Source organism: Peromyscus californicus, unplaced genomic scaffold (assembly GCF_007827085.1).
Source record: "Peromyscus californicus insignis strain IS unplaced genomic scaffold, ASM782708v3 Scaffold_8__1_contigs__length_139910024, whole genome shotgun sequence".
NCBI lineage: Eukaryota > Metazoa > Chordata > Mammalia > Rodentia > Cricetidae > Peromyscus > Peromyscus californicus.
This window is the reverse complement of record NW_026294606.1, coordinates 14,938,438-14,960,642: the sequence shown is the minus strand read 5'-3', so window position 1 is coordinate 14,960,642 and position 22,205 is coordinate 14,938,438. Positions and strand designations below refer to the sequence as shown.

Here is a 22,205-nt window from a genome sequence, read left to right as displayed (position 1 = left end):
AGACACATACATGATTGCCTGCACCCACCCCCACATGAACATGTATATATAACATGCAGACCCAAAATTCTTTGGTTGGTATATCTATATACATAGTGTGTGTCTGTGTGTGTATGTATGTATATACATATATCATTTATTCAAAAAAGCAAATTTTCATAATAATGAAATGGGTGCTTGTTTATTTTTGCATACAGAATTAAATCTTGGTTGAAAATTCGATGCTACAGGGGAGAGAACATCTTTAGCATCTTTCATAGCAGATATTTTGATTTTATAATTGTCAGTGCTGAGAATGCCAGTTCATATAACTCCACAGTGCCACATGGCAGAAATGTGTTTAAAGTCCTTTCAGAAAACTATTCAGAAACTCTACCCTAGTCTGGAGCCAAAATTCACTGAACAGTTTTTTAATGAAACTCATATCAGTAACACAAACAGTTTTTTTCCCCCTTTTTGGTTTTTTGTTTTTTTGTTTTGTTTTGTTTTGTTTTGTTTTGCGTGTGACAAGGTCTCCTGCAGCCTGCGCTACACTGTGTCCCTATGAGAACAGAAGACTTTGTACCACAGGAAGCCCTACTGCTCAAGACCACAATTCCAAACCAAGGGATTTCAGGCAGGGTTTGTTCACCTTTCCCAGCACGAAAGCATGGACAGTGCAAAGCGGCTTGATCCATGGGCGAAGGACGCCAGAAACGCCTGTCACATGCTTCCACTCTATGTCACATCACAACACATTTCATGTCACCCAGCATACACCAGCACATGTCTGGCTGCAGTCCTGGGTTACAGACCACACATCAGGTTATGTCACCACCTCCTCAACCACAGTTAGCTTCCCCTTTATGGTAAAATCAAATCTTTGGTAAGATTTGGTAAAAATAAGAGCTGGAGAGGTAAAGTCACTTATTGCCAAGTCTGTGACCAGAGTTCAATCCCCAAGCTCTACAATCAACTCCTGTAAATTGTCCTCTGACCTCTTCATGCATGCTGTGGCATGAAGTAAATGTGTAAATGTCATTTTAAAGACTTGGTACAATAGGTACTCACTCCCCTCCACCTTCCCCTGAGGGGTCCAGGGGCAGAACACACTGCCCAGGCTAGCTGCAGACCCCCCCCCCCCACTTCTGTCACAATGCAAGTCATCTCTTGACCTAAGCACAACCTATCGGTAGTCCGAGGGTGGCCCTGAGGCCACCATGACCCACCACACTGCCCAGGCCACTGGCAGCAGAGTACAGTAGGGCTCAGTCAGGTTCTGTCCACATTCCAAGTGAGCAATGGGCATGAGAACCAGCACGTCCTGACCTGGGCTCAGGTTCACCCTCCACTGCGGGCAAACACAAGTGTGGTAACAAATGCAAGTCCTGCAGCTGCTCGGCCCTGTCCCACCTGGGGCAGACCTGGCCTCATGGCTCGTCTCCCCAGATCAGAGGCCTCCACGCACCTGTCAGCTCTCTAGAGCTGTTCCCTGGAGACCACTGGAAAGGAAGAAAAGCTCTTTCCAAGGGACACATTGTGCAGCCAGGCTGCTGCAGCCCGGGGTAGGTGAAGCTGGGGAAGCTCCAGAAGCAGGCTGTCATCCCGGCAGCAGGCCCCTCCAGAACACAACCACTGCAGACTCAGTGAGTGGGGGCAGCTCACCAAACATGTGTGAACAAGAACACGGAGCACACACCATGGGGAGAGGAACCGGCTCAGTGGCTGGGCACAAGTCCTCGCTTTTGACCATGAGGACAATGTATTTCCTCTACTGTTTTCAAAAGCATTTCTCAGAAAATTAGAAATTATCGGGTAATCTTAACACAAAAATGCCACTTGCAGGAGAAAACTTCCCATCCTAGCATGGGGCGGGGGCGGGAGGGGGAGGTTTAGGCAAAGACATAAGACATCTCCAAAGCATACACTCAACTGGGACTGTCAGCTCCAGGGTCATGGAGCTGGGGGGAGAGGGGGCCTTCAAGCACCCTGCTGTTGTGTGTCTTGCCTGGGAACTGTCTCTGTAGTGTTACTTACAATAGCAGAATGAACCAGACACCCAGAGGGCCCAGCAGAGAACTGAAAGAGGATCATGGGACCCTCAGGATGCCCCTGGATGGGGAGGCAGACAGCAAGCACAAAGGTGCAATGCCAGCTTCACACATAAAAGCAGAGTCACGGCCGAGCTTCCCTGAATGCATGGCGTTTCTCTCCCACGTCTCACCAATCCTCTACCATCTGCAAAGTTTGGTGTAATCTAAGACAGCACCTGGTGAGCGGGGGAGCAAGTGTCCTCCAGTGCCTCAGGAGTGTGAGGACCCGGGCCATGACCCAGGCAGCAGAGGACTGTTTACAGTGAGACTATTTTCATTTCCACGGCAAGGTTACCATGGAGTTTAATTCCTCAAGTGCTCCCTTTGGCATCTGCTCTATAAATGGCTTCGGGTTTGTACCAATATACTCACTGGAGAGAGAATTGCCATTTCTGTGAAGCGTGACTGCCTCTCCCAAAGTTTCCGCCACCTGTCAGGCTACTCCTGGAGGAGCTGAAAAGGAGGGGCTGGCCTCATCTGCCATGAGCATAGACTGAGCACCTGCTTCATACTGAATGGGTTGTGAAAGGCAAGGGACATGCCCCTTGAGGGTGCTGTGCTTGGAATCCCCTCTCTACGGAGGAATTGCAGGCAAAGACAGGCTGAACCCATCACTCTGCAAAAACAGGATGTTATCTGAGCTAAGGGTCTTAGGACCAGATAAAGGTCTACAGGCCCTGGTTGCCAACAAGGGGTGAATGTGAGCTCTGCTAGATACTTGTATCTTCTGATCTGTTTGAGGCAGCCCTCAGTAACTTGTTGCCCAGGCCCTCAGTCAGCTCCTCATTTGCCTAGTCTTCCTGCTTTGGACAATCCACATAGGGACAGCCTCTCAGGTCTAGTGAGGGTCTGAAAAAGGTTGAGTTGGCACTGTGAACATCTCTGTGGCCTCCATTCCAGCAGAATAAGAGATAGAGAGGCCTAAGAGGTACCTCATCCTTCCTAAGTCTGACACAGCCATAGCACAGCTCACTGCTGCTCCCGACCCTACCCTGGGATGCACAGTTCTTTCCTCCCAGGCGTTTACAACAGCCAGCTGCTGCCACATCCATCTTCCAGGGAGATGAGGAAGAGAGGGGCAAAGGGAGGTCTCTTCATGTCTCTCCAGGAGGTAGAGAGAGCCCTTTTGTACACCTTCCATCCAGGGGCTCACCATAGGGCATAGTAGCATAGTGGACTATGATTGGGGCCAGCTTCTCGGCGGGGTGGGCAGGCATGCATGCACTTAGGACTTTGTAAGACATGTCACCTACTCCCCATCAGCCACAAGGCTATCATCCTCACGATGAACCAGAAACCAGAGCTGGGTGGTCACTAGCACCTTGGATGAGGAGAGAACCAAGGTTGTCTCACCCTGCCCTGAGTCCCCCAGGCCAGGACACATGGAGATTGGAGGGTCCCCAGGTCCACTGGCCCACATACACTCAGTCACTTGCTGGTGGAGATTGGAGGACCCCCAGGTCCACTGGCCCACATACACTCAGTCACTTGCTGGTGGAGATTGGAGGACCCCCAGGTCCACTGACCCACATACACTCAGTCACTTGCTGGTGGCTCAAAGGCACCACATGACAACCCTTCTCTTCTTGGTCCATCTGTCAAAACTTCTGCCATTATCAGGCTCTCAAAGGAGCAGCCTTGCAGAAATGACCGCCTGGTAGGGGAAAAACAGCAGCACGACACAGAGCATGCCTACAGGAGCCCTGCAAAAGAGCAGGGAGGCATCAGAGCAGCTCTGAGACCTGCCTTCCCTGCAGGATGCCATTCTTCACAGCACCTGTATCCTTATCTGTGAAATGGGCCATGGCCCAAGACTGTGGTTACTCCAGGGATCAGACCCCACCCTGGTGCCTCTTTTCACCAATATGCACCCATTTCTAGTGTCACCCAGGTCCTCTGACATATCTGGGGCCCAAGACCTGCTCTCCAAAATACACCCGTATCAACCTTGGAGGCCAGGTCTTCACAGGTGCCACAAAAAAGGACTCTAAGACCAGGTGCCTCAAAATCAAGATGCCTCCAGCACTGCCCCAGCTCTGTGGCACTCAGAGTAAAAGTCAACACCAAAGATAAAATAAAATCCCTCAGCAGTGCCAAAAATACCTCCCCACGGGATGAGACTCAGCGGGCGCCAGCTTCCACAGCAGCAACTGTTGCTATGGAGACCAGGCTCCAGACAGGCCGAAGGGAGGGCCAGAGGGACAGAGAGGAGGCTAGGGAGGGACAGAGAAGGACTGGTCAGAGCAGTTAGGGAATAGAGGGGGAGGAGAGTCAGCAGGCCTGACAGGGGCCGGAGAGGCCTGGACTCCGTAGCTGAAGAGGGTCAGAGAGGATGTCAATGGAGCACTATATGGAAAGGGAGCTAAAGGGTACAGAGGAGGCTGGCCCTCGGGCAGTCTCCCCAAGTGACAAGGGTTCTAGGCAGATCCTGAGTGTCAGCCTTGGTCCATCACAGTCGTCCTCTCTTCTTACAGAGGGCTTTGTCCACTCCATCTTCATCACAGCTACCCCACCTCCAGCCCCGGCAAGGCCAATGGGTGCAGTGGTCAGCCTGCACAACATGCTGAGAGCCTCTGACCCTGGAGAGGGTAGTCCTCACAGTGCCCCCTCAACCATGGCTCATATCTATCCCCTAAACACTGGCATAAATGATCTGCCAATGAAGCCATGGGGAATTGGCTCAGTATTAAATCCGATGGCCAAGTAGCAGGAGGGAGGAAGGATCTGGGGCTGGAGGGACCAGCACAATGTTCATCTGTCAGCACACTTCAGGCTGTAGCCTAGCAGGTCAGGCTTCTCTCAGACAGCCCTGCTTCCCTTACCCACCAAGCCTGGCCTAACCTATCCTGACCTGCTCCGATTTAACCTCAGCCTGAGGCAGGATCACAGCTCTGCAGCCCTGGGAGAGCTGCAAGGAAGGTGGGCTAAGCCAGCCAGCTCCTCAGCCCTGCAGCCCTGCTACCCTGGCCAGACAGACATAGCTGACACATGCCATGCCCTCCTGGTGGCACTCTCTGGGCCCTGACGTGCTGCCACTCGCAGCCCATGTCACAGAGCACATGCCGTCACCCACCATCACCTTCTCTGCTACACTCAGAGAAGGTACCTGCCTGCCTTCTGGGAGGTTACCTTGCTCTTGCAGCTTCCCCGTGCCAGGCCTTTGGTGCTTCCCACATACTTGATGGGCTAACAGGACTTTGTGCGCATTTATGTAGAGCCCTGAATCCTCAGGGAGCTAAGTTAGCAAAGGCCACTCTAGGCTCCCACCCCGAGTCAGATGGAAGCCCTGTACCCAACTACCCACCAGGGATACTGCTGCCCATGACCAGGCTGGGAAGACTTACGCCTCAGCCCCCACTCTAGCACTGTGCACTAGGACGTGGCCCTGACAGCTGCCATTTGAACACCAGCTTGGACACCTGGCAAATGCCATCAGAAACGGTCCTTGGAGACAAGGGCATAGTCTCCACAGGAACCCCACAAGGGCAGACCAGCCAAGAACTGTCCCTACCATAAGCCCCAACACTACTCAGCCTGCAGAATTGCAGCACTCCCTCCAACTGTGAGTGTCTGCCAAGAATAGCTTGCAAGCACCTTGATGTTCCCCAAACCCCAGGAAATCTTCCTGCCGGCTGCAGTGACCATTCACAATCACAGCTTTGACTCTTGTGATGCAGCCTCCACCAGGAAGCCTGCCAAAGCCCCACCCCCAGACGAGAGAAAATACGCAGAGGCTTTTGTCTAAAGGCTGTCAGCCGTGCAAATGTTCACCCTCCCATCACACAGCCCCAGGGCCCCCAAGTAGTTCCTGCTCCTCCCAAACACAGTGTCCCCTGGGCCCATGGGACAGGTGGCCCCTCCATAAAGCCTCCTCATTACCACGGAAGCACCCCAAGGCAGGACTGTTCCCAAGGAAGCTAAGCAGAGGATGTATACGTACATGTGTGCACATGTGCCCAAGCAGGGTTGTCTACACCCACAGGCACACAGGAGGCCAGGACAGGCCACAGAGCAAGGCGCCAAGGCCCCTGTATATCGCCAAGGGCCTGTGCTATGCTCAGGTCACCACTTCTTTTCCTAAGCCTGGCCCGGTGGCCAAGGTCAGACAGAGTCAGAGGGATGAGACCCCGAGCCAGACCCAGTCCCTCACCACCCAGTCAGCACTCCAGGTGGGAAGCTGGCAGCCACCACTGTTCACCCTGGCAGGCAGAGGGGCTCTCCTCTGTCCTGGAGTGAACAGACACAAAGAACCTGCCTGAAAACCATCCGCAAGCCATCGGGGAAGCAGCCAATGGGGCTGGAACGCTCCAATGTCACCATCTCCCTCTCCTGCAGGGAACAGAGCAGGTCTTTGTCTTCTATCACTGCGGTCATCAAATATTTACAGAGGCTGACAGGCCATTTCAGACAGGCCAGAAGTGAGCCTCACGGGCTCTTCCTAGGGCAAGGGGAGACCGAGCTGGGGGAGATGGGGAGCAGTAAACACAGAGATGCAGGCAGCCACTGGGAGGAGAAGGGGGGACTCCAGCAGGTGCTGGCTCTGGGCCTCAGCCAACATCTCACCTGGGGCTTAGGTCCTAGTTATCAGGAGAAGGTACTCAGGGCTATCAGCCAGCTGGGCAGGTATTCTGGCCCTGCTCCTGTGAGTTCTGCCACAGAACGGAAGTGACAAGGACATGAGCCACCTGCAGAGAGCACTCAGAGGGAGCACCCCAAAGGTTCCTGCAGCGCTTGCTCCCAATCTGTTACAGATGCCCTTTCTCTTCTAGGGAGGACCACCCTAGGGACACTTTTTTGGGGGGGGAGGGGAGAAGAGAGGGTCTTGTGTATCCCAAGTTGGCCTCATACTCATCATGTAGCCAAGAATGACCTTGAACTTCTGTCCACCTCTTAGGTGCTAGGATTACAGGTATATACACCACACCTGGTTTATTCCATGCTAGGAAATGAGCTCAGGGCTTCTCACATGCTAGCCAAACACTCTATCATCTGAATTATAGCCCCAGCACCTACCATTCACTTTCACCTTGAACTTCTAAAGATGAATTTTCACTTCCAGATGGGATAGGTTATGGGCCACCACCACACCTGTCTCCCCAACTCCACAAAGATGGGCAAATGGTATAGAAACCCCAGGACTTTAAACCCTTGATGGTGTCACAGTGAATAATACCTCCCAATACCTACCCCTACTACCTTAACTTGTCCACATGAGACTACCTATAAAATGCAGTATCACCTCCACTCCTGGACAGAGGCCCCTACACAGCACCTACCACACCCACTGGGCCAGTACAGCAGGCCACCAAGCAAAAAGAGGACCCTCTTCCCACCTCCAAGCACAGTGTTAGTGGACCCTGGCTTTCTGGAGACAAAGGTGCCCACACGGGCCCAGCAGGCAGCAGTCCTCAGCTTTCTTAGCCCAACAGCCTCTCGGTAGCTGCAGCAACCTCACTCAGCAATGACCTGTCTCCTCGGGCACTTGGCCAGCCCCTGACCCTGTGCCAGAGGCTTGGGGATCACAGGGCTTCTGAAACCCTACCCCAAGAGTGAGGAGGGCAGTGGCATATGCCCCTCCCCACCCCCTGCACAGCCTTGTGTTTTCCACGCTTCTTCCAAAAAGGCCAAACTCTCTCCTCTGCTGAAACTAACTACTGAAGAGAAGAAACACCCAGGCCTGTCTGAAGCGATGCTGGCACCTCGCTGCTGACTGGCCCAGCAAGATGGTCTCCTAATGTAAAGATGGAATGTCACCCCAAAATACTCTGACTGCTAGAAGTACAAACCCTGCTGCCAAAAGGGGGTGATGGGGCCCAAGGGTTAGGCTCAGACAGGAGAACAGGAGACACATTGAGACCCTGAAGGCATGAGAACAGCTGGGAGACACCTCACCCCAAACTCTAGACATCAGCCATCTTCTTGGAGGCATAGCCAGGTGGAAACCGTATGCCAGGACATGAGGAAATCCTCCTAGAGTCTCAGACTCAGACAAAGACAGTAGCTCCAGGCCCAGCCTGGAAGAGGACAGAAGTTTGGGCCAACTGGGAGGGCAGAGGTAGGGGCTAAGCAGAGTCTCTGCCCAACCCTGGCCCCCAGCAAAGTGACAACAGGTCAGGGGGGCCCAGGCACAATTTCCAATGCAGTGGACCCGCGCTCACATTGCTCAGCCAACCTCAGGTGGGAGGTGGGGCTAGGGTGGGTGGAGATGGCCCTGGGTAGTTTGTGAGACCTCCGCGTACATCAGCAAAGATGCAGTAAGCATGAACCTGAACCTGACAGACTTCCCAGGAGGATGACATCAGACAAACGGTCACCTCCGGGCAGGGGAGGAGGTCGTAGGCTCCATTCTATATCCCTCCCTAGAGAGAGCCCCTCTTGGTTGTCACCCCGTTAGGGTGTCATCCCAATGAAGCAGGTCCAGGGATGACAGAAGAGGAACAGCTCAGACATACTCTGCCCTGATTCAGGCAGGCCAGGCATCCTGTGAAGTCACAGGGGTTCTACCAGGAGTCAGTGGACAGGGGAGGGAGGGGGATAGGTGGATCTCTTATGCAGGCCTCCCAACCAGCAGCTCAGAGTGACAGGGGGCCAGGGAGTCCCTAGCAGCTCCAAGTCAACTTAGAACAGAATGGCCCCGGGACAGCAGCAGCCTACTGCCCAGTATCTTCAGGCTTCATCACAGTCCTGGGCTCGAGGCAGGTGCCTGAAGTAAGCCTGAGCAACCATCCCGATATCCCTCTGCTTCCTCCTCAGAAGGGAAAATGGAAGCCCTCCCTGATGGGAGCTGCTCAGTCTCCAGAGTACAGGGCGTCCAGGGGTGTCAGTCTATTTCTGGGCTAGAAGTACTCATGTCTCCGCAGGGACAGCAGCTTGGCCAGCCCTGTGACCTGCACGTGCAGCACCCCGTGGCAGCTGCTCCAGAGACGTACAATCCAATCCCACTGGGCAGAAACACCAGACAGAACCAGCGAAGTCTCTCTACAGACCACCGTCCGGAGTCTTGGAAGACAACACTGAAAGGTTAACTGCTGTTAATAAAGGGGCAAAGGGCTGTTCTACACCAGTGGTTCTCAATCTGTGAGTCGTGACCCTTTAGGGGTCAAACACCTTTCCACGGGGGCCACATATCAGCTATCATGCATATCAAACACTTACATTACAATTCATAACAGTGACAAAATTACAGTTATCAAGTAGCAACAAAATAATTTTATGGTTAGGGTCACCACACCACGAGGAACTGTATTGAAGGGTCGCAACATTAGGAAAGTTGAGGACCCCTGCTCTAGATTAAAATAGAGGCAACAAGGCAACAGTTCATTCACTGACAAGGTTCCAGGTGCAAACAGGGAACCCAGGGAGAACAATCGTGGGAATCACAAAGCCACACATCAGACACATCCAACAGATCCACCCACCGGGGCCCTGGGCGTGACCCTGCAGAGGCTCTGTGGGGACCTGTCCCTGTTCCTGTCAGGAGATGCTTGTTGAAGTATTCAGGGAGGAACCCAAAGTGGGTCAGATAAAACGCACACAAATGTAGCGATGGAGACAGAGCACTCAGCTCCTAACTCCACCCTGCTACCAACAAGGGATTTTCAAAAATTAAAAGTTTGAGGGAAGTGGAACCTGGACTGCTGGGAGGAGGAAAAAGCTGTAATGGGGCCCATATGGGGGTGAAGAGCAAGGAGCAGGACATTCGGGAAGGAGCAGCAGCCTCAGAGCCTGCAGATACCCACCCAGACCAGACGTGGATCAGGACAGACAGGCAAGCTAGCAGGTGGGCTGCTCTGTTTGGGACCTACCCAGGCAGATGAGGGCTCCTTTGCACATAGCACCAACACTCCCCTAGAGGGAGAAATTACTCCTGTCCCCCCCCCCCCCCATCCTGAGCATCCAGGGTACTCAGCCTCAGGTAAGAGATCAAAAGCAGTTATGTAAATCAAGCCTTTCCCAGACACCCCTGGAGCAGTGAAGGCTACAGATCCTCTTGCAGCCAGAAAGCTCAAAGAAAGTACCTATAAATATTTTCTTTCCAGAATTAAAACACAAGCCAGGCGTAGTGGCATGTGTGGTGGTGCACACCTTAAACCCCAGCACTCTGGAAGCAGAGGCAGGTGGAGCTCTGTAAGTTCAAGGCCAGCCTGGTCTACAAATCGAGTTCCAGGACAGCCAGGGCTGTTATGCAGAAAAACCCTGTCTCGAAAAACAAAAACAAAACAAAACAAAACAAAAAATGAATAGGGTCAACTTTCAAAGTGGATGAGGAGAGCTAAAGAGAAAAAAAAAAAAGTCTTAACCCCCTTCCAACACTGGTGAGCTGCCCCGGGACTCTTAATGTGGCTGTCTCTAGATTTCAGATTCCGGGCATGACCTCGGATTGGCACAGCTCACCACAGGTGGCTCACAGTTGAAAGTCTTCCCAACCCATTCACAAGCATACACACTGAGAGGCAGGCATGAAGGGACAGTGGAGGGAGGTGGTCCTTCCAGGACATCTGGCCTGAGACACCCAGCTTTCCACATCTAGCTTCACACACTGTTAACAGCACCACTGGCTTGTGCAGGACGACCCACCCTTGCAGAGATGCAGGGAAATAGCACAAGAATACCTCCAACACCAGCCCCCTCCACCAGTGCATACCTCCCCACCCTGGCCACGAGACACCCTACAGGGAAAGGAAAGCTTTCTCTGTAAAGGTAAGGTAAGCCACACTCTCCCACACAGCCCAGCACTTCAAAGCCCAGCAGGCATCTTAAAGGCTCTGAGAAGTTCCACAGTAGCCATGCCTGGCCGACCCAACACTTCCCAGGCCTCTCTCTGCAGCTGCACTTTGAACACATGCAAGACATTCAGGCAACAAAGATACCACGGGCCATGCCATCCAACACGGCTTTGCCAAATGACCTTTCACAGGATCCTTCCAGCTGAGCCTTTCTCTTCTCTGAAAAGAGAGTTTTCATGATTGATGGGCTCACAGGTGGGTCTCAGCACCCGAGGAAGTTCCCACCAAACCCAAGCCTTTCCTTCCTGACTATGGTATGTCCAGGTCCTGTAGGGCTGAGGCCTGGGCCAAGGGCTCCCTGCTAAAGAAACCCCTGGAGCTACCCTGAGCAACGCTTCCAGGACTGCGGGCCCTGAGCCTCTCATACCTTCTCTCACCCTCCAGTAGGGACTGTGCTCCTGGCCATAATAAGATGTCCAGAGCCTCTAGGACACAGCTGGCCCTCAAATATCGGGGTGAGGGTCACAGCTGCTTGAGAGCACCCCTGACCCAGGGCTGCCCTGCTGGTCCAAGGGGCCCAATCCTGTCCTTCCCTACCTCCCCAGAGAAGAGCTGAGCTACCCTCTCCGGAAACATCTCCTCAGGACTAGGACAGCATCCCTGAGCCAGGTGGAACCATGGAACGTCAGAAGCCCTTGACAGCAGCAAATCAAGAGGTACTTAACAGCTGTTACACCTGTATGCATGCAGGTAAAACACACAATCAAGGCAGTTGTGTTGGCTGGATAGTAGATGGCTTTTTATTTTTAGGACCTTTTTTTGGTGGAATGAGGCTCCTCTCTCTTCATAAGCCCTGTTTTGTGGAGAAGTTCTGGGTTCCAGAAGGATAGAGATCCCTGTGCTGGAAAATTTCACAGGTGTGGTACACTTACTGCAAGCAACAAGCCAAAATAGACATGTCATTATTCCCTGGAGACAATGGTCAAGGCTGCCAGTTCCCTTGGTACCGTACACCCTAGACGCTCGGCCAAGTGAAAGCCACCCACAGCCATCAGTGTCACACGGAATGGCCTGTGTTCTGGATGTCCCTCCCCAGCCCTGCTTTACATTTTTATTTTACCTCCATCCTCCATGACTTTGCCCTTTTTTTAAGTTTATATTTTTAATTGTATTTATTTATTTACTAGGCGGGGGCACACAGGAAGAATTCAGAGGTCAGAACTTTCAGGGGTCAGTTTTCTCCCTACATTTGGATGCCTTCACCTGCCGAGCCATCCTGCCAGCCTTGGTTTCACCTTTTAGAGCATGCATGCGGTTGATTCATTGAGCACAGCCACACCTACACTGGTGTGGCATATTCCTTAGATGTCAGTTTCTTCATTACTCATGTGCATTCAAGGTTCTTCCCTGTCTTTCACGGCTTGACGGCTCTGTTCTGTTTAGTGCGGAGTTATACTCCATTTTCTGGACGTACCATAAAATCCACTCGTCCACTGGAGGGTATCTCGGGTGCTTCTGTGTTTTAACCAACGTTCACGAGCAGGTTTTTAATGCGGGTGTGTAACTGTCAATGCTTCCAGGTAGAGTCGAGGCTAAGAGAAAGATTGCTGACCACCACTTTCCATTACCAGTCGTGACGAGGGGGCCCTCCAGCTGCCCCATGTCCTCATTAGCATGTGGTGGCGTCAGCTGTTCTGGCTTTGGCCGCTCTAATAGGGGTTCGGTGTGTTCTCACTGGGGCTTAAGTTTACATCTCCCTGGCCACACATGATGCTAAGCATAATCTCATGCTTACTGGCTACATGAACATCCTCTCAGGCAAGGTGTCTATTTAGACCTTTAGCCTACTTTTTCTTAGTTTTATTAATTCTTTAAGTTTATTTATTTATTTATTTTTTTTTTTTTTTTTTTGGTTTTTTGAGATAGAGTTTCTCTGTGTAGCCCTGGCTGTCCTGGAACTCACTCTGTAGACCAGGCTGGCCTTGAACTCACAGAGACCAGCCTGCCTCTCCCTCCGGAGTGCACCACCAACACCTGGCTATTACTTTTTTAAATCTGGTTATTTTCTTACTGCTGAGTTCTGAAACCATCTCTGTGTGCTTTGGATTCCTTTATCAGAGGTATTGGTCAATACTGTCCTCTTCCAGTCTGTGGCTGCTCTCTTCATCCTCTTGACTGTCTTTCACAGACAGGATTTTAACGTTAATGAAGCTCGGCTTATCAATTAGTTGGCATGGGCTGTGCCTTAGGTGCTGCATCTAAAAGGTCATCGTCAAAACCAAGGTCGCCTGGGTTTCTGCCTAGCTTCTGAGCATTTTAGACTTAGATGTGATCCTTTGTAGGTTATTCTCCAGAAGGGCATGTGTTCTGGGTCCTGCGTGGTCTGCTGTCGGTCTGAAAGGTGTGTGCTCTTTACCTTCTGTTTGTTTGTGTCTTTCTGCAGAGTGGAGAGGGATCCTAGCATGCGCTGTGCTGAGCCACGGCCCTGGGTTTGAAGGTCCACCTGTCCCACACTCTGTTGAAAAGCCTCTCACTCCTCCACTAAAAGAGCTCTCACCAGAGCCATGCCTTTCTTTGTGGGGGTCTTCTGGGCTCTCACCTCTATTCTTTTAACCTGTCTGCCCTTCTCCCAATACCACACTATCTTGATCACTTCTCTTTTATTCTTTTCCACAGTTCTAATGTATATTCGTTGTGGGACATTTGCACACTGGGTGAAGGTGTATTGCTGTGATTGGTGTAATAAAAAGCTAAACGGTCAATAGCTAGGCAGGAGGTATAGGCAGGACTTCCAGGCAGAGAGAGAAATGGGGAAGAATCATCTAAGCACGTGAGTTATACAAGCAAGACACCAACGAGCCATGGGAGTCGGACATACAGAATGAAAGAAAGGTAAAAAGCCACATGGTAAAACATAGATTAATAGAAGCAGGTTAATTTAAGTTAGAAGAGCTAGTGGGACAAGCCTAAGCTAAGGCCGGGCTTTCGTAATTAATAATAAGTCTCTGTGTCATTATTTGGGAGCTGGCTGGTGGGACAGAGAAAGACTTGCTACATATATTTAATGAATGCTCGCTTGGAAGTAGTAATCCAATAGTCTGGGAACCAGGAACAAAGCTGGACTTCAAAACACTGGGAAGCAGAAGTTTGCAACCATCCTCTACTCATCAAACCCTACCACCCCGCCTCTTAGGCAGAAGCCTTCAGCCCTGGGGTATCAGTGGCCATATCCAGGTCCTGACTTGCCTCTTCAAACTCCAGCTGCTGTGCTTCATGCCCTGGCCCTTATCTGCAACTTGGATGATAAGGCTGGTACAGCCCAGCGCCCCAGGCTCTGCTGCTCCCCTACCCCAAGGTGGGAACTGGGGCTCAGCCCTGCCAGCATCAACTCGCTCTCCACAACTACAAACTATTGTTTACTATGCAGGCGGAAAGATGGCCACTTCAGGTCCATCCGTATGCTCTATGGGATGCAATTCTGAGAGCTGGCATCCCCCTACCCCAAGGTAAAAACACTAAGGCTCTCAGTAGCAGGTACCCACCAGATGGCAGGGTCCCCCCCACATACACACGCAGTATCTATGTGTACAGGGCCAGAATCTTTGGCGGCATATCTTACCTGGCTATACATTCCCAAAGACCCCCTTGTACCACTGCTCAGTATAGCCCTTGCTGAGGCCCTAGAATCCACCTCAGCTCTTCAAAACAGACACAAGGGTTTTACCACAGCTGCTGGCCCAGCACAGACCACAAAGGAGACCAGACACACAGCCGAAACCTCCACTGGACCAGGTCAAGTTCTCCTCTATTACTGCAGTAACCTGGGCTCTGTGCACTCACATTGGACACATTGCAGCCTCGGCCCAAAGCCAGGTCCCAGCCACAAGTCCTGAGAGACACCCACAGGGCACAGAGGAACCACAAGTAAGACTGAGCTTTCTGGAAGGTGAGCAATCGGCTCTGAACACGCCAAACAGCCCAATACTGCTCAGACTGTGAACTTGTCTTGGACAGCTGGCTGGCAAAACAGAAGATACGAGAATGACAAGAGAGGTCACAGTATACTTCCTTATTGTGACTTAGCACATGAAGAGAGGAAACACTTTTCCCCACCTGACCTGGGGGAGCCACCTGGGGCTCTAGGGACCTCCCCTCTGGCCTGGCCTCCACTAGAACTCAGACCCCCCGACCTCACGCTCCGTGGGTGCATCCACACCTGAACTTCCCAAAGGCAAGTTCTGCCAGCAAAACTCTGTCCTGTGTCCTGCGGGCCCAAGTCCCTGTCATGCTCTTCTCCACCCTCAGATCGTGCACGCTCTAACACAATCAAGTACACCAGAGTTGACCCTCCTTCCCGCCCTTCTCTCCCAGCTGGCTCCCTGCCATGTACTCTTGTCCTCTCGTCTGCTCAGAACACCCCAGACAAAAGTCCTGACCACACCTCCAGGCTGCCCTTGAGGCCCATCTAACCACCTCACCATTGATACGAGGACTCCTCCACGCCGTTCTGGCTCCAACCTCAGGGCCTTTCCACAGGTGTCCAGTCCAAACGAGTCAGCTCCCTCCCACAAATCTTCTAAGTCCCCACCACAGCATTCTCAGATCTGCAGACATTTCTCTGTGTCTCCTAGGCTCATAACCTGATCCTTTCGCTGGAGTGCTCCCAGGCCTGGAACCAGGGGCCAGGCCGAACAATAGTCCATCTGACCAGTGCGTATGGTTACTTGCACTGCTGACCAGGGTCATCCAGACCCTTTAGAACAGTAGCTCTCAACCTTCCTAGTGCTGCAACCCTTTAATACAGTTAAAGGTTCGTGTTATGGTGAGCCCCAACCATAAAATTATTTCACTGCTATTTCGTAACTGCAATTTTGCTACTGTTATGAATCGTAACATAAATATCTGTTGTGTGACGGGGATCACAACCCACAGGCTGAGAACCACTGTTCTTGATCATCACCTTCCCTTTTCTTGATACTACCTTCTGGGTAGCAACTCATCCTCAGAGCTCTGCCCTACCTGGCACCCTAGAAACATGGACATTCAAAGCCTGCCCAGTCCTCACCCAGCCAAGTACTCAGGAGTCATCCTTGCCTAAGATGTCTCTCGACCCTGAAGCCACCAGCCTGATCCTTCACCACCAGCACACCCCCACCCAGGCTCTGGCTGTCTCCAGTCCAGGGCCCAGCCAATCTCACGTACCTTGAACTCCTCCAGCCCTCGGTGCCCCCTCCCCAAGTCCCCATCTGGCCTGTCTGCTACCCCAGTAACTACCCTTAAGTTACCTGGGCCTCAGTCTTACGCTCTGGACACCCTGCCCATGTTTAACATGAGGAAAATCCAGGGTGCGAGTGCTCAGCAAATGTCCTGCAGGGCTCATGCAGATAGAACATGGAGAGAGATGTGGCTATCTTCACAGAAAGTTCCAGGCCAACGCCATGGGAAGTAGATCTAGCTGCCTCACAGGCATCCGGGGAACCAGAGCTGTAGAAACACCAGCTCAAGGACAGCAGGTCAAACAAACCGCCTGTGTCACTTTCCCCTCATGTGTGAGACGGGTCCTCAATGGGGACTGGGAAAAGAAACGGCCGTCGTGCCTCAGTCACATGGAGATCTGGCCTTAAATCAGACTCAGCTGGGCACCTCCAAAGCCCTGGGCCTGTGAGAACACCCCTCAGGCTCACATTCATCTGTATGTAGAAGCACCTGCCTCTACGGGTGCCTGGCCTCCCCACACTCCAGGAGTGATAGCCGCAGCCTGGACAGCTACTCACCGTAGCCGACCACATGGCTCACCACACACACCTCACGACACCACTCAGGAGTGAGGATGGGGGGAGGGGCCCAAGTGCGGGTGCCCACATTCCTACACCTGATGGGAAAGCCATACCCACAGGCCACTCAGGCAGCCGGAGCCAACCTTTCCCACCAAGCAAACCAAGACTGTGGTCAGCATGCATGGAGGAGGAGAGCTCAGCGCTAACACGGACCAGTTGTCAATTATAGCTCTTTGAACGAAATTAGGCACTCAGGGGATTAAAAAACAAAAAGAGGAAGAAGGCCAGGTGACCGCCAGCCAAATCAGGCCACGCTGTCTCAGAGTGTCCTCTCCCCACAAGCACCATTGCCTGCTGGGACAGTGGCTCACTGCCTCCTGTCCCCACACCACAGGGCCAGGGATGAGAGCAGTAAGGTAGCAGCCAGGCTTTCTGCACAAGGTGATCACAGCCTGACTCCGGGGGCTCTCCCAGCCCTGGGCCTGGGACGTCCACCTCACCGAGATGCCACGAAGGCAGAGAGGACCCTCTGAAAAGTCTCAGGGGCGCTTGAGTTGCCTTCCAAGGCACAAGTCACACAGGATGACCCCTTGGGTGACACCTGCTCCCAGCACTGGCGGGGCACTGTACATCTGGCTAGAGCATGAGGTGGGAAGATCACTGCGCCCACAACACAGCAGCAGGACCCACTTAGTGACGGGAGGACCCTGAGGCTGTCTCCTCCGTGCTTAGCAAACAAGGCTTAGGCAGGGCTGAGACATGAAGCCTCCACCCACCACACTTCCTCCTTAGGCCTCATACCATTCTGCTAGGGGCAAGCTGGGCTTGCGGAGGATCAAGGACTGAGCACCTCCACCTCTTGGATGGACTCATCCCTGGCTGAGGGCCCCGCCTTGGAGACAGTCCCCTCCCTGCAACAGCAGCATGCAGCAGAACTTCTGTGGCAGACAGGCACAGAGCGGGGGACAGTGAGTCCCCTGAAAGCAGGGAGAAAGGATGAGGACGGAGGATTCTGGGCACGCTTTTGCTTCCTCTGTTGCCACTGTACGGAGCTCTGCTAGCAGGAGTTAACAGTGCGTTCAAAGGACAGAGGACAGGATGAAGTATTTTTAAATACCCCCCCTCACCCCCAGTTAAAAAAATAATAATAATCCAAGCTCCAGCTGGGCATGGCTACAATTGAGAAGGTGGGCCATCTTCCTGCCCTTGATGTGGAACCAGCACATACCGCTCTCCCTGTCAAACCCTTTCAACACAAGTCACTAAAGGGAACCCAGTGTCCTCTAAGCTGCTCACAAGGCCTGTGACTGTGTTGATTCTGCCCCTTGGCACAGAACCCTGGAAAGAGACTTCAAGCAGTTTACCACTGTGGAGGCCACACCAGGCCCACCACCGAGGGTGAGAAAAGGAAGGAGCCACTCAACAGGCACCTGAGTAAACAGACCAAAACTCTCTGGGTGTCCAGGGAGGGCAGTGGAGGCTAACTTCCCCCAGAGGAAAACCAAGTCCTGACAGACCCTCCCTTCACCATGCCATCCAGAATCCAGGAACCCTCCCCAACAGTTGGAAACACTGGAGACTGCAGAAGTTCGAGGGAACCCAGTCATGGTGGATAAACAAGGCTCCCTCTTGGATTCAAAGCCAGGAAATCTATAGCCCATACCCTGCTGGGGCCCTCTGCATACAATGGATGGGGATCACACCCCTACCCAGGACAAGGACTCTGGTTCCCCTCTCCTAGCCTGTGCCCTGATCTGGGTATCTATAGAATCCCTACTGCCTCACTATATCCTCAGCTCAGGACACCACATAGGGGCCTCTGGGTGGGCTTCTCCCAGGACCCAGTCAGGCTTCTGCCATCCTCCCAGATCCTGTGACATCCAGCCACCTCCTGGTTGGTATCAAGCAGTCACTCAATGATCCCATCATCAATATGACTTATGATGAGGAGGCACTCACCCAGAGGGCTCTAAGCTGGTCCAGGCCCCTGTCACGTGAACCTTCCCAGGGTGGACCAGATAGAGGAAGGTAACCCCATGTAATGCATTGCAGCCTGAGCCAAACATGAACAGCAGAACCTTTCAATGAAGGAGGTGTGAGGACAGTTTCTCTACCTACTGGGGGGTTCCAGTCTCCCCAAGCAAGAAACAGCACTAAAGTCCAGAAGCTACCCCATTTTTACCTAGAGCCAAGTATCCAAAGACCCCTGGCCACGTGCCAGGTCCCACCCTCTGCTGCCCCGCCCACAACAAGGTCAGACTGACTTGTCTTGCCTTAAAGGGAAGGGGAATTAATAAGAGTCCCAGGCCTCTGCAATGCCTCAGCCAGATAGACAGGCTTGAAAACTACGGAAGTCTATCTCACATCCAGCCTGCTGTAGCACCCCTGCTCTGTCCTCTACCCTCAGTGACATTCCATAGTAGCAGTACCAGCAGGTGCTCAGAGAGCCACACTGGTCATCTGGCAAGAGCAGGAAAGTGGGGAGCCAAGAATCGTGCCATTCCCCAGAATGGAGAATCATCTCCCCTTCCCAGATCCTCTCTCCTCTGTGCCTCTTCAGGTAGCAGGGGCACTGGGCACACTCCAGGATCCTGGGCCAGAAACCTTGCTCTTCGCCATCCACACCCATTCTGCACCATCAAGGCTGCCTCTCTGCAAGGTCTAGGACATGCCAGGCAAAAGACAGAGGTAATTCTCATAGGAACCATGAGGGAGAAAGAAAGTCAACTCCTGTTGAAAGTCCCCAAAAGACACCACTGACCCTCTCATGCAAAGCCACATTTTCATGACAGAACCAAAGGGCAGTGAGGAGACAAGACCTTTGTAGCTCTTTGTCTCAGGGCTGATGACAGGTCAACACCTCAGAAATGAGCCCAGCTGGTACACACATGCAGAGCACCCGGGAGGTGCAGAGAACACAGCATCTGAATCCCATTTCTGGGCCCAAAGTGCAGGCATCCCGCAGTAGATGGGAGCCCTGGCACCCAGTTCACCCAGGCTCGCCCAGGATGCATCAGCTCTGGAAGGCCAGCTAACTTTACAGGCCGATGGGGTAGGCTTACACCTCCAGCCAGCACTCTCCCAGTTGGCCCCTGCCTGACAGCTGCCCCTCCCTCCCAGCAAGGGAGGGCCTGTAAGCACCCCGGTGACAGGAGCTGCCTCCTCTTCCAAGGCTGGCCCCAGGACGGCTAGGGTTGCGGTTTATATAATCTTCAGGGCCAGGGCTGACACAGCGAACGTGAGGGCAAGGCTATGAAAAATGCATGCTGAGCCTCTGCTTCCAAAATGAAAGGGAAAAGAGAAGCAGAAACAGAGATAGAGACGGAAGGAATAAAGGGGGGTGGGGACGAGGGGGAGGGGGAAGGAGAGAGAGAAAAGACAGGCATTTTTCATGGTTTTCACTCACACACCTAATTCGTGAACAAACCGGGCTCTTAGAACACAAGGAGGCTGCCGACAGGGCTTCCAGGCCTTGGCAAGCAGGGCCCCGAGGGCCCACGAAGCACCACCACTCCTGAGTCAGAGGAAGCCCTTGCAGGCATCTGCAGCTATCACACCTACATCTCACAGGGCACAGGAAGATGCTAATTTGAGGACAGCTGGGAGCTTCCAAGCCACCTAGAAAAGGGCTCAGACACATTCTTCTCTCTCATAAGTGGGTTCTGAGGACCGACAAGGAGCAGGGGCTGACAGACACTGCCCACTCCGGTGCCTTTGTCACCGTGGGCACAACTGGGCACAGCACATACCCAGCCTTGACCTCCAAGATAACAAGCCTCAACCTGTGCACAGATCCAGGAACAGCACCGACAGGGTATCCATACACACGGCACACGTCCTGCGGGACACCCACACAGAGGGTGACACATCCCAGCCACCACCATCCCCAGGGCTGCCTAAAGCCCTGCGCAAGAGCAAGGACACACCCAAGGACGCATTTGCTGACAGCCCACCTGTGGGCACCGACCCTCACCTGCAGTTCACACCATGCCACCTCCACCCAGGTCTCCGTGTCCAGCCCCTTGTAGACCGTCTTGAAGGAGCCTCGGCCCAGCTCGATGTCGAACTTGAGAAAGCGGCCGTCCAGGGAGGTGGCCACGGCCTTGAGGTCGTCCTCATCGTCCTCCTCCACCTCAGGCTCATCCTTGCGTGCGCGCCCGGGCTCGGGCTTCGCCTCGCTGGCTCCAGCGTCCTCCGGTGTTGGGGCTGGCGCCTCCTCCTGCCGCGGGCCGCCGTCGGGGAGCGGCTCGGCTGCGGCTGAGGCGGTGGTGGGATCTGGGCTGGGCTCCTGCGTGCCAGCTCGCTCCGGACCGGGGTCCGAGGGGGCACCCGGAGAGCCGGGAGGCGCTGCGGGTGCGGCAGGCGCGGGCGCGGCGGCGGCGGCGGCGGCGGCGGCGGCGGGGCGGCCCCGGGCGCGCTCCGCGATGAGGCGGCGCGTCTTGCAGAGTAGAAGCACCCGGCGCTGCAGGGGCTGTGGGGGCTGCGCGCTCGGCGTCTCGGCCGCCTCCAGGCCCGGCGGCTCCTCCTGGTCCGACTCCACCACGCTGCGCCGCAGGAAGCGCTGGGGCCCGAGCCGCGCCGCCCTCGCCCGCGGCTCCGCCATGCCGGCCGACCCCGTGCCGCGCCCGGCCTCCATCAGCGCGCCGGGGGCGTCTCGGCGGCCGCCATCGCCGTCCATCTCTGCGGGCCAAGGACACACGGGCCCCGCGTGAGCGCCAGCCCCGCCGCACCTGCCTGGGCCCCGGGATGAGACAGCGCCGCCCCTGGGCTTGCGCCCTGCCCAGCCCCGCCGCAGAAGTGGCCTGCCGGGCGGTCCCCCGTGGGCTCCGAGGAGAGGGGCTGCAGACGGGACCCCGAGGCGAGGATGGCAAAGGGATGCCCTGCTCTTCTCAGCCTCGAGCCGCGAACATGGCCTGTTCCGAGCTATCCCGGGGACTCCAAGGGGGACGACCTGCTAGGTGTCCCTGAGGGCCCACAGGAGCTACAGAAGGGCTACGGAGGCTGGAGAAAGGGGTCAAGGCCAGCCTGGGAGCGACCCTGCAGAGGTGTCCCGCGGGCCGCTGCGGAGGGGACAGGGAGGCCCGGGGCGGGGGAAAGCACCGGATAAGAGCCGACTCCACAAAGGACGCGGGCCCGGGGCGCGCGGGGAGGGGGCTGCGGCGGCGCAGCGCGCACACAAAGGCGGCGGGCGGGAGGGCTCGATACTCACAGGGCGAGCGGGCGCTGTCCATGCCCGCAGCCCGGGGATCCGGGCGAGCGAGGCGGGCGAGGCCGCGCTCCGGGGCCGGAGTCCGCTCTCGAGGCCGCGTTGCGCTGGGGCGGGGTCCTCGCTAGGGCGGGGGTCGCCAGGCCGCTCTGCTCCTGCGTGCTGCTCCCTCGGGCCGGGCCGCTGCGGGGCCGCGCTCCCGCGTGCTCCTGCCGGCTCCGCGCGCCTCCGCTCCCGCACCGGCTCCGACCAAGAGCGCGGGGAGGGCGGGGCTTCCGTTCGTCCCACCCTCCCCAAGACCAGCGCGCGGGGCGGGGCCTGACACGCCCACCTGGCTGCGGCTGTGCGCCGCCACCTGCGGGATGCTCCCCATGGCCTCCACCTGCGGCTCCCGCCCCAGGCAGGCGCCTGGCCCTGGAGATCT

At 54.6% G+C, this 22,205-nt stretch overlaps 1 protein-coding gene across 10 annotated transcripts in view; it reads right to left on the bottom strand.

Moving 5' to 3' along the window:
* Positions 1-21,900, bottom strand: part of Wnk2 (WNK lysine deficient protein kinase 2) — a 114,127-nt gene extending 92,227 nt beyond the window's left edge. For all 10 annotated transcript variants that reach the window (XM_052728368.1, XM_052728370.1, XM_052728361.1 and 7 more), the window contains exons 1-2: positions 21,785-21,900; positions 20,549-21,255 (exon numbers count right to left, since the gene is read on the bottom strand). In XM_052728368.1, the coding sequence (XP_052584328.1) occupies positions 20,549-21,253 (705 nt within the window). In that variant the 5' untranslated portion in view covers positions 21,254-21,255; positions 21,785-21,900. The remainder of the gene's footprint in view (positions 1-20,548; positions 21,256-21,784) is intronic.
* Positions 21,901-22,205: the final 305 nt, after the last annotated feature.